Consider the following 12,113-nt stretch of genomic DNA (forward strand, 5'->3'; position numbering starts at 1 on the left):
ACTTTCCAGGTTCTCCAAGCTGACCCCTGCATTGTCTAGTCACCAGGACACTATCTTTTGGACCTCAGCATTGTAGCCTCATGGACTGTGATCTTCAGTGAGCAGGCCCAGCCTGCCCTGAGAGCCAGTGGGAGCCACTGAAGTGGGGTGAACCTCTGTTTCTGCAGTGATTCTGCCCCTGAGGTCCTCATCACTCCCCAGTAGTCTCCCATATGTAAGCCCCTGGGAGTATACAAGTGCTCCTACTGGATGAATTGCACTGTGACTTTCTGGGAGGCAATGGGTGTTCCATAATTGGCTGGTTTCCCTTTGTGCCCTGGCTACCAGGAAGCTCTCAGATGTAATTACATGCCTGCCTCTCCTCACCTGTGCCCACACTGTATGGGCTCTCCATCCAGATCACCAGTCTTCCCCCAAGCTCCCCGAAGCCTGTGGATCTGACAGAGAGGTGAAGGGAGTCCAGGCGACCACCACTGTAGCTGGAGGGCAGGGAAGACCCACTGTGGGAGAAAGGGTAGATGGGCAGCAGCAGGCTAGGGGTAAGGTTAACAGGCATGCAGAGGATGCTGCATGATTGACTAGTGCTTCCAAGCTATTTCACTAACTCCTTGAGTTTGGCTAATAGTCTAAGAGGCAATTCCACAAAGCTGGTTATATTTCACTTATATAGTCCGACAGAGGAAAAGTCAATCAAGTCTGTCTGAATTTCCAGACTCGTTTTTGGAATGCCAGCTACAGCGGCTAAAAATTCATTCATTCACACTTCTAAAATTAATTTCATTTTAAGGTCTCAGTTAGATTTTTCAATTTGAAAAATAAATAAAAATTCAACTGGGAATTATCTTCTTGAAAATAATTCTCTCTCTCTCTTTTTCAGGGGAAAGAAACTGCATTAGCCTTGCTCGTTTAGTAAGACGTGGTCTTTAAGTATAAATTGCTGAATTTAACAACAGAGGCCTGGATGTCCTCTGATCTTAACAACCCAGAACCAGGAGGCCTGACATTTATTAGCAGCGAGGGCTCGGGGTCTTGCATGACACAGACACTCAGGTGTTTGTGGAGAGATGAGCTCCGTCTATCTGAGCTTCATCCAAGCAAGGATGAGCTCTTCCCCACATACAACTGCAGGAACAGCAGGGTTACCTTGGTGTTGCACGAAACGCTAGGCATGGAAAGGACTTTGTAAGCCGTCAGCTGCAAAGGTGCTCTATCTGAGCGGTGGCTGAAGGATAAGGTATGAAGACCACCTGGAGCTTTCATGGGCTCACTACCGAGCCTGGGAGGTAGGAAGATCCAGAGGTTGTGCAGGCCAGGGCATGTGGGAGCCAGGGATGGTTTCGGGGCACAGTGCAGGGTGACGCATAATAGATAAGGGTGGAATCTTCAGTGTTCTCACACTCCCCAAATTCAGGCCTTTGTGACCGCTCCGTCCGACAGCCTTCTCCGACCTGACCTCCTGCCTCCCGATGGGTTTTCCTCCTGTCTCTCCTCCCCCTGCCTCGATCTCTGCAGCCTGGAGCTGACAGCAGCCCGTTCTATCATCGAGACCTGTGCCAGCCCCTCACTGTGCTCTGTAACCTGCACATGGGCTTTAGAGGCCAGCTCTGCCTCCCCTGCAAGCCGCATTCACTGTCCTACTTGCCCCTTTCTGGGTGGAGTCTCCCCGACGCCCCCAGGCTGGGAAGAGATGCCCCTGTAGGTGTGAGCACACATTGCTGGGCACAATCTCTGCTTCCTGTCATTACACCCATCACGATGGCGCTTCTGCTTTTCTCTCAGCTACTCGTGTGTGTGTGTGTGTGTGTGTGTGTGACAACTAGATCTGCATTTTGGAAAGTGCTTTGGCTGCAGAGAGGCACATAAGTGGCAGGATGCAGTGAATGTACGGAGACGGTTCTCCCAAAACCTCTAGAGCCCTGCTTTCATGGTAGGTCTGCATGTCCCTGCCACCTCTGAACTGAAGCCACGTGACCTGCCTTGTCACCCTGAACTGTGGCCAGAGCAGTCCACTTCTGGGTGTCGGGGGGAAGCTTTAAGAGCCAGGGAGAGATTGGCCACATACCTGCCCTCAGTGGAGGTGACTGTGGAGGCAGGTGTCAGGATGAATCTATGTCCGGCTGTGTCCCTGAGCGGTCACAGTGAGCAGTGCCCTCCTGCCAACCATATGGGACCTAAAGCCTGAGCAGGAAATAAGTCTCTGTTGTGTTCCTGGAAACTGGGGGCTTGTTTGTTACTGCAGCATGACGTCACCCATGCTGACTAGTACACTCGTTAGGAGGGCCGCACCTAAGTCCAGACAGGATGATGGTGGCCTGGACTAGAGCCTTGGAGGAAGAGAGGGACCAGAGAGGATGGTCTGGGAGAGATTTAGGAGGTGAAATCCACAGGGCTGGGTGATGGTGTGGCCACCATGGATGAAGGAGGCTTCTGCAGCCACTTTCCCTCTTTCAGGGGCATGCTCACTCAGACCTTCTCAGAAACCCATAGGTTCTCTGAGTTAAGATTTACGATCCTATTTTTATATCCAGGGTCAAGGGTCTGTGTTGGTTCACTTTAAACCTTCCAGAGACGCAGGGGATCTGGGTCCTTGCTTTGTGGAGGAAGTGCCTGTCATAACCATGAAAGGTGAAGCCACAATGAAAGCAAAAGTGTTAGTCGCTCAGTCGTGACTGACTCTTTGTGACCCCATGGACTGTAGCCCATCAGGGTCCTCTGTCCATGGGGTTCTCCAGGCAGGAATACTGGAGTGGGTTGCCATTTCCTTCTGCAAGGGGGTCTTCCCAACCCAGGGATTGAACCTGGGTCTCCTGTGTTGCAGGCAGATTCTTTATGGTCTGAGCCACCAGGGAAGCCACAATAGTTATAATGTATTTATTGGACCTACTGTGCTATTGGCGGGGGTGGGGGTGGACTTCTCGGAGACTCAGTGGTAAGGAATCCATCTGCAATGCAGGAGACCCGGGTTCAATCCCTGGATAAGGAAGATTCCCTGCAGAAGGAAATGGCAACCCACTCCAGCACCTTTGTCTGAAAAATCCCATAGACAGAGGAGCCTGGTGGGCTACAGTCCACGGGGCTGCAAACAGTCAGACATGATTGAGCAACTAAACAACAACAGCAACTGTACTATGCGAGGGCTTTACAAACAGCACCCACTATGACACTCAGAACAAGTGGCGGGGCAGGCTGAGTTACAGACTCCACGTCACGGACGCGGACGCTGAGGCTCAGAGAGCTTGCAGACCTTCCCAAGCTGGGAGCTGGCAGAGCCAGAATCCAAAGTCAGTCCATGTGGCTTTTACCCGATTCCACGTCACTGCTGGGGGTGGACAAACCCCTCAGTGAATGAGCTGGGAATTGAAGCCATGTGCTTGGGGGCTGCGCCTTCCTCTCTGAGCTGGGGAGGGGATGGGCAGCGGGGGTGTCCGAGGCTCGCAGCTGCTCCCAGCACGACAGGTGCCCTCCCGGAGGCGTCTAGGCGTTGGCAGTGTTCTGGGCCCCCCTCAAGTGCACGCGTCACCGACTCTCCTGCATAAACACCAGGGGGCTGAGTCCTGTTCTTGGCTCTGTGCATACACATGCTGGCTCCAGGCTCCCACAGATGCCAGGGAGCCCATGGGGTATGGATGCCTGCCTTGGGGGGCTTATTCCCAACTACTGGGACTTGAGGTGCAAGTCTCCCACCCCAACAGAAACAAAAGCTCCTTCCCAGATGTCACCAGAAAGCACCATCCTTTTGCTTGCTGTTAATTCTCTCTCTCTCTCGTTCTTTATTTCTCTTGGCGGAGGATGCTAAACTCAAGCAGTCCCTCAGCCCCAGTCTCTGTGCTGTGCTTGTGGTTGGAAAGCGCAGGTTTTAGAGTCACATGGACCTGCGTTTGGGCTTCCCCGGTGGCTCAGCTGTAAAGAATCCACCTGCAATGCAGGAGACTTGGGTTCAATTCCTGATTGGCAAGATCCCTTGGAGGAGGGCATGGCAACTCAGTCCAGTATTCTTGCCTGAGAAATCCAATGGACAGAGGAATCTGGTGGGCTACAGTGCATGGGGTCACAAAGAATTGGACACAACTGCACACATGCATGGACTTGGGTTCACAGGCTAGCTTTGCCAAGTATGCACTCTGTAATCTTGGACAAGTTACTGACCATCTCTGAGCCTCAGTTTTGTTACCTCAAAAATAGTTTTCAGGGATAACCTCATGGGGTGTCAGGATGATGAGGGGAAGAGACTGGATATAAGACATGCCCTCCAGCCTTTACATTCTATAGGGAGAAGGAAGACCCTTCACAAACCACCAGCTAAATACATCAAGTAAGCCTAGCCTGATAAGCCATGTGGATGAAGGACAGAGGGCTGTGCAAGCCTGTGATGGGGAAACTGGGGCTCCTCTAGCTCCCACAGGGTGGGGCTGGGGGGCGCTCAGAAGATGACTTTTAGGCTAAGACCTAAAAGGAGATCTTTGAAGGAGGAGAAGTTGGTCACTAAACCTGGGGGCGGGAGGGGGGGGATCATTCCAAGCATAGGGAGCAGCTTCTGCAGAGGCCTTGAGGTGGGCAAGAGAAGGCAGGGTCAGGTGAGGAACGAGGGGCAGGGGAGGGTCAGGCAGGGTTGGCAGGGCAGGCGGAGGCTGGAGCCTGCTGGGTGCTTTGGGTGATGCTGCAGAGCCTGCATTTTTTCCCAAAGGCAATGAAAGACAGTGACATGCTCAGGGACCTAGAACATGGTCAGGTTTACCTTCTAGAAGCTCAGTCCCAAGGATTGCCATGTGGCCAGGGACTGGTGTGGGGCAAGGAGGGACCATGTGAGCAAGTCTAACATATCAAGCCTGACACTGAGCTCCTGACCCAAGGCAGGTGTGGGAAGAGTCTGGACTCCTGAGTATGAAGAATTCTGGCACTTGGTGTTTACGGTGCACTCTACTCCATGGTGAGCTTTAAAGACAGAGAATCAATTTCATTTTTTTCTGTATTCACAGGACTGGGTATCAGCCTGACACTGAGAGCCAAATTGTGTACTGCACAAATAAATATCCCAACTACAGTGTCACTAGGGCTTCCCCACTGGCTAAACTCGTAAAGAACCCGCCTGCCAGTGCCGGAGGTGCAGGAGACTCAGCTTCGATCCCTGGGTCAGGAAGATTCCTGGAGGAGGAAATGGCAACCCACTCCAGATTCTTGCCTGGTAAATCTCATGGACAGAGAAGACTGGTGGGCTGTAATCCATGGGGTTGCAAAGAGTTGGACACAACCGAATACACACACACATACACACAAAAGGTGTAATTATTGAGGCTCTTCAACCTCGTGTCAGTGCTAGAAATATTTGGGGGCTGGCCCCACATCTCCTGGCCCGGCCCTGGTCTGGAACCAGAGAAGGGGACAGCCCTGCTGGTCCTTCCAGAGGTGCAAGTATGGCAGGCTGAGCTGCTGGCCCCACGTGTGTGTGTGAGTGTGCAGTAACGTCCCTCTGTCTGAGGGGTGTTGCTTTTAGAGTATGCAGTATTTCCCTGCATCCAGGTTTGTGCTTTTCTGATTGGCCAAGAGGCAGGATGAGCTACAGCAATTGGAGGGCAGGCTTTGTGGTGAGGACAGCGCCGCTGCAGAGAAAGCCAGAGAGCATTTCAGCCACTACCTTGCTCGGTGGTGCGGATGAGATTGCATGCTCATGGACTTACAGCTGTCTTTAACATGGAGACACCAGGCCACCCAGAAATGAGGACCAGGAGAGGGCCTTCATCTGGTCTCCAGGGAAAGGCACCCATGGGTGGACAACAGGTACTGTGGGCCCCCAGCTTCTGGACCCTCTGCCTACATCAGTGTTGAGGTTCTGGATGAAGGGATCAGGAAGAGCCTGGGGTCTACATTTTGACCCTCCCTGGCTGGGTGATAAGGGAGTCCTGGGGTTGGTTAGGTCAAGCCCATACCTGAGAAGCTGGGGTTGGAAGCTCTGTTTCAGAGAGCTGGGAATGACAGTAGAAAAAGCCAGTGTGGGGTGACTCCATGCCAAAGCAGAGCAACAACACCCAGGGTTGGGACTTCCCAGGTGGTCCAGTGGTTAAGACTTCACCTTCCAATGCAAAGAGTATGGTTTCAATCCCTGGTTGGGGAACTAAGATTCCCACATGCCTTGTGGCCAGAAGACCAAAATATAAAACAGAAGCAGTATTGGAACAAATTCAATGAAGACTTTAAAAATGGTCCACATAAAAAAAACCTTAAAAAAGGAACACTCAGGGTCAATTTCTGAACCCAAATTTTACGTTCAGAGCCTCTTGGTCTTCAGTGTGTGGGCCATAGGGTCAGAGGCAAGGGGGTCAGGACTGAGCAAGCAGGGCTCAGGCCAATGTGTAGGGAGGGCTTGCAATTGCCAGTCGGCAGGGGAGCATGGCTAAGCCCCTGTGACTTTATGAGGCTTTGGGATCCCAAGTCAGGGCTCCAAGACATCAGGGCTGCACCAGAGGCAGTCAGACCAGAACAGAAGCAGCCAGAGGACAGTGCATCATGTTAGGTTGGCCTGGACTCCCAGAGCCCCTGCATATCCTACTGGAGCATCTTCACAGCCTATACAGCTCTAACACATCTTTATCTGTGTTCATCTTCCTGGGGGGTTGGGGACTATGACATCCACGCTTCCTGGGCCTACAGCACAGCTCAGGGCCTGGACTGCTGTACAGTCAGTCTTGAAGCATGGAGTGTGGGATTAACAAGGATACACCAATAAGTTCAGCATCATAAGTACCTTTTGAGCACCTACTGTGTGCTTCATTCCTCACGCATCCCTGCCACTGGGGTAGTTTCCAGCCATGACTTGGTTTTTATTTCTAGAGAAACTAACCCTGATCCTCCCAGGTGGACGTGCTGCTGCTGCTAAGTCGTGTCTGACTCTGTGGGACCCCATAGAAGGCAGTCCACCAGGCTCCTCTGTCCCTGAGATTCTCTAGGAAAGAATATTGGAGTGGGTTGCCAATTCCTGCTCCAATGCATGAAAGTGAAAAGTGAAAGTGAAGTCTCTCAGTCGTGTCCAACTCTTCGAGATGCCATGGACTGTAGCCTACCAGGCCCCTCCGTCCGTGGGATTTTCCAGGCAAGAGTACTGGAGTGGGTTGCCATGTCCTTCTCTGCTGCCTGCTTAGACCTGGATAAAAATGACATTCTGCTAAAATAGAGCCTTCACTAGATACTGGCCAGTCCAGTCAAACTGATAGCCTTTTTGTGGTCCCTCACATGTGGGTTCTCTGCCACATGCCCAGCTGGTTTTGAATTAAGGTTTCCTGTGGTTTTCAAGGCAAATCTAGTCACAGAATGGCTTGGAGCTGGGCCTCTCATGCTGGTACACTGTAGGTGTCACAGGGACTACAATTCAAGGAGAAACACTGATTTGCTGCTGGCACCACCAATTTTACTCACAGATTTAGAAAACAAAAAGCTATAAATTTTTATAGACACATGCAGTGCAAAGGAGCAGCCAAACTTGGCCTGGAGTCAAATGGACCATCTATAGAAGTGTATAAGACAAAGCACACATCTTTAACAGAAATCTGCACCTGAGCTGGACAGTACCAGATGGCCACCTACTATTCTCAACCCTCTTCTGGTTCTCCTGTGCCAGGAAGGCTACTCTCACGACCATACTGGAGGATCTCTTGACCATTGCTCTTCTGGGAAATGGCTTGGACCACGCAAGGACACCACCAATTGGCTTTGCACTCCTATCCCTCCCATAATCCACTGCTAGCACGATTCAACACCTGAGCCCAAAGGTGAATGATTTAGAATCAATGTAAGAGGGCATTTTTAGGAATTCTTAGACACTGGATGAATTCTAGGTCTTAATTCTGCCACTGAATCTGAATCAGGCAGATAATTCTCTTCCCAATCTGCTCTCCAAGTTTCCCTGTCTGTAAAACGGGAGGAGTGGGTCGTACGATCTTTCCAAGGTTCCTTTCAGCTTCAACATTTTATGTTAGGCCTCTACTCCCTGGCCAGGTGGGTATCATTCAGATTCAAACTAAAACATCAACTAAAATGGACCATGAGCATCCTTGCATACACATTATACATGTTCTCAAAACCCCAGAAAGATAGGTGTTATTACCTCCAGTTTGTAGATTACAAAACAGAGGCTCAGAGAAGTTTAGTGTGTTAACTGAGGTCACACAGATGGGAAGTTGCAGAGCTGTGAATCATCTCAGGCCTGTTTCTGGTCCAAGGGGCTGAGAGCAGATACTATGAGCCCAATAGAAGCTCAGTTTCCTCCAGCCCTTTCTCCCTGCCTGCCTGGGAGCTCAGCTCTGTGCTCTGGTATAAGAGGTTGAGGATGGGCGCCAGTTGGGACTCCAGGCCATGGGTGGACTTTGGCCGGCAAATGTTGGTACTGTTCTGGAAGGCCGGCAAAGAGCAGGTTGTCAAGGGCTGAGACAGCATCTCTGGCCCAGGCTGGGTTTGCCTCTCCCAGGGGAGTCTTCCAGGCCCCATTTTTGCCTTGAGCTTAAGGAGCTGCCCGTTCCTTGCATCACTTTGCCATCTGAGGGCCTCTACCTGCCAGGTGGCACATCATTCTCAGAGATCTATCCTCAAATATTCCTGTCCACCTTTCCCAGCCTCCCAATTCATCTCCCAACACCTATGGGCTGTGGGCAGGAGAGGAAGAGACATGCTGTAGGGTCTGAGCTCAGAGCTCTGTCTTGGGCCATCAGGAGGGCGACTTCAAGGATGCTTTTATTTAATTCAATTCAATCACTGCCAGTTTGCCTGCAGTAATGGCTTTCGAGCCCTTAGCTTTCTTCTCAGAACCTTAAGGTGGCCTTAACTCCTGAGATGACACTGGGCAAGCAAATATCTCTCTTTTGGCCTCCAGTCTTCATCCAGGCAGTAACCAGCTGGTTAGTTCCGTCGGATCACAGGTCCCTCGCAGCGGTGACATTTTAGCATCCGCTATCTTTGACTTTACCTTCCCAGAGGCATCGGGATGGATGCCTTTGGAGAGCGCAGCAAGTATAAAAATCGCTCTCTGGCAGTCTGCGGCTTTCACTTGGCTGCCGCAGGTCCTACTCCATCCCCCCACGCCAAAGGCTCACCTCCACGGCGCCCCGATCCCCGGTCCATCCAGGCCTGGGCTTTCAGCCTCGCAACTCCGGAAACCCCAGGGCAGCGCTAGAGGCGCGACTGCTGCTGCGGCGGCGGCGGCGGCGGCGGCGGAGGCGCAGGGGGCGGGGGTGAGAGATGCGCCCACTTGTCCCGCGGCCTCCGCAGCGGCCCCGGCCCCAGATCCGGCCCCAGCGCGTCAGAAGGGTCCCCGGAACCCTTCGGTTTGTTGCTTGGGCGTGGAGACGGCTGGGAGTTCACCACCGGTCGATGGCACCGAATCGACCCCTGCGCGCAGTCCCTAACTTGGCTCGTCTTCGCTCCCGCCGCGGTGAGGTAGGGGCCATGGCGAGCGGACGCCTCGGTCTCACCCTTTCCGTGCCTAAGCGCGGGGAAATTCAGCTACCTGGTCCGGGGCTCTCCGGGGCGGGAGCACCATTTTTGGCTGGATGTGCTTCTACATTCATTGTTTCTGTCTGTCCTGAGGCACCCATCTCTCTCCAAACCGCGTCTCCCTCCGCATCTCCGGGTCTCGCCCGCTCTGTGCCCGCCTCCTGCCGAGCTCGCCGGGTGCAGGACAGCCGCAGCCCACACCCGCTCCCTGCCTGCAGTCCGGGGACCCTCTGGCCACCGCGGGTTACAGCCCGCTTAGGCCAACCCTCCCATCTCTCCGAGGGCGCCGAAAGTAGAGGGACTAAAGTTCGGGCGCCTTCGGCCGGCGAAAGGCCCGGAGCCCCAAGGGCCGCGGCCCCGGCGCTGGCCTCACCTGTTTCTCCAGCGGCTCCTTGGCCGAGAGCGTAGGCTTGGGGGAGGGCGCGCGATCGCAGACGCAGCCCTCCAGCAGGTAGAGCCCCGAGGGCCGCGAGCTCGAGTCGCTCTCGAAGTAGAAGAGCAGGTTCTGCAGCAGCGCGAACCACTTGGTTTGCCATTTTGTGTTGTCCGAACTCCGCTTGCTCAGGTAGCCTTTGCGAGTTCCATCCTTGCGCGCCAGCAGCCCCAGGGACGCGACGTGGCCATCGTTCAGCCGGATCCCCTTCTGCATGGTGCTCGGAGGCCAGCTCGACTCCACGCGCTTACATCTTCTCCGCGCGGAACCCGGCAGCCCCGGTCCGTGCGCGCTGTGCTCCGCTTCTCTCTGGCGCTCGCTCCTTCGCGCTCTCCCCTCCCCCCTCCAATCTCTACAGTCCAGGATCTGGCGCTGAGCCGCGGCTGCTGGAATCCAGATGTACCATTCCCCTCCAGAACCTCTTCTCAACTCCGCAGAGCCCCCGGGCCCTGGAGATGCCTCCCGACCCTCCCCCGGCGCCGGGCAAACGGAGGGACTGGCGAGCTGCGCGCTGGCGAGGGGCAGGCGGAGTCATGTGACGCTGATCCCTCGAAGAGCCCGTTTCAGCAGCGCGGACAGGGACACACGCACGCAGCCCGCCGAGGCGCAGAGCCGCGCGCAGGCTGCACCTTGGCACCTCCTCCTTCTCCCCGGACACAAGCGCACACGCACAAACACAAATCCTGTCCTCCCTCCCCCGATCTCCTCTTCTCTTTGGGTGTTAACAAATCAGATCAATTTTCGTTTAACCCAAGGAACACCAGAGGCTCGCCATACTGGGAGCTGGCGTCTTTGCGCCCCGCCGCAGCGCACAGTAGACCTGGGGTTAAGTACCATTTGCCATTTTCTCCTCCAGAGGCTTCTTCCTGGTACTTTATTTTTCTTTTCCGAGGTGGATGGAGGAAGGTGGATGGCGAAATGGATCTGAAAGAGCTTTCAGTTCTAATATTTGCGTAACCGACCAGGTCACATCATTCAGCATCCAATCCTACTTCTGGTGGCTTCCCCAGCGACCTGAGGGCAATACAGGCGGAGATATGGAGGGGGGACGTGAGCATTTATTTTAATTTGAGTGTTGCCATAATTACTGGCGCCACCCCTGCGCCCCGAGGTCTGGCTAGCGAGCCGCTGCTGGCAGTTTTCTGCAAATACCCTCCAAAGCCTGAAGGCGGGCTTCAAACGCAGGCGCCAGGGACCATGGGAGCCTTCAAATAGCTGCGCTGGCGCAATGATACCTTAATGATAGATTTTCCGTTCTTATTTTTAGCTCGCATTCGCCTACACAGTTACACGGCATTTATCCGGGAACGTCACAGCGCCCGCCTGCTGCACCGGGAGGGCGCGCCGGCCGCCGGGCAGCCGGGGCGCTGGAGCTGGAATCGCGCGCACCGTCGTCTGCCGCAGAGGGTACCGGCCGGGCTAGGGCCGGGGGCGGCGCCCCTCAGCCCGGCCCGGCCTGTTTGCAGCGGGGACAGGCGGGAGCGCAGCCTTCGGGAGGAAGGAAGGAAGGGCACCATTTTTCAGTAGAGAATCTGCTGGCACCCCACCTCCCTCCCTTGCACGCGCAACACACAGACACATCCACATACCACACACACACACACACACACCCCACACACACACACCCCACACCCACTCACCCTAGTCTGGAGAGAGGGAAGGGCCTGGGAATAAGCTCTGGGAAGGCCCCGGGAAATCCACGGAGAGACACCCGGCCGTACCTAAATTGGAACAGCCCCGGTCCTGGGCACAATGGCGAAAGCCTGCCTTTTTAAGATGGGGACCATTCCGAGGGAGGAACTGACCGAGTTAGCCTTACTCTTGCCTCTCAGTTCCCACGCTCGGGTTTGGGAACTCGAAGGATTTTTCTTCACGAATAATGAAAGCAAAGAAGGGTGATGGCTAAAACTCTTCCTTTAGTCTCGATTTTTCCAAGAAGGTCCCTGCACTGTGACCACCTTTACTTCTCTTCTGCCTTCTTTGTGAAAGCAGAGTTTCCAGAAGTGAGTTTCTTAATCCAGTCTCTCTTCCTCTAAACTCTTCTCTTAGGAAGCCTGATACAGAGGCCAAGGGAACTTGAGGGAAGGGGCACTGTTCTAAGTGCTTCAGACTGACTAAGCCATTTAATTGTCACGCAGCTCTAGGAGTAGTGTCCATCCCCTTCCCTCTCCCCTCATGAGCTCCGTGGTACAGAAGAGGGAAA

At 54.0% G+C, this 12,113-nt stretch overlaps 1 protein-coding gene across 1 annotated transcript in view; it reads right to left on the reverse strand.

The window, feature by feature from the left end:
- The window catches only part of RASGRF1 (Ras protein specific guanine nucleotide releasing factor 1), a 102,493-nt gene extending 92,367 nt beyond the window's left edge, over nucleotides 1-10,126 (reverse strand). Inside the window, exon 1 of the mRNA XM_052659823.1 lies at nucleotides 9,851-10,126. Coding sequence (XP_052515783.1) covers nucleotides 9,851-10,126 — 276 coding nt within the window. The remainder of the gene's footprint in view (nucleotides 1-9,850) is intronic.
- Nucleotides 10,127-12,113: the final 1,987 nt, after the last annotated feature.

This window comes from Budorcas taxicolor, chromosome 21, assembly GCF_023091745.1.
Source record: "Budorcas taxicolor isolate Tak-1 chromosome 21, Takin1.1, whole genome shotgun sequence".
NCBI classification, from domain to species: domain Eukaryota; kingdom Metazoa; phylum Chordata; class Mammalia; order Artiodactyla; family Bovidae; genus Budorcas; species Budorcas taxicolor.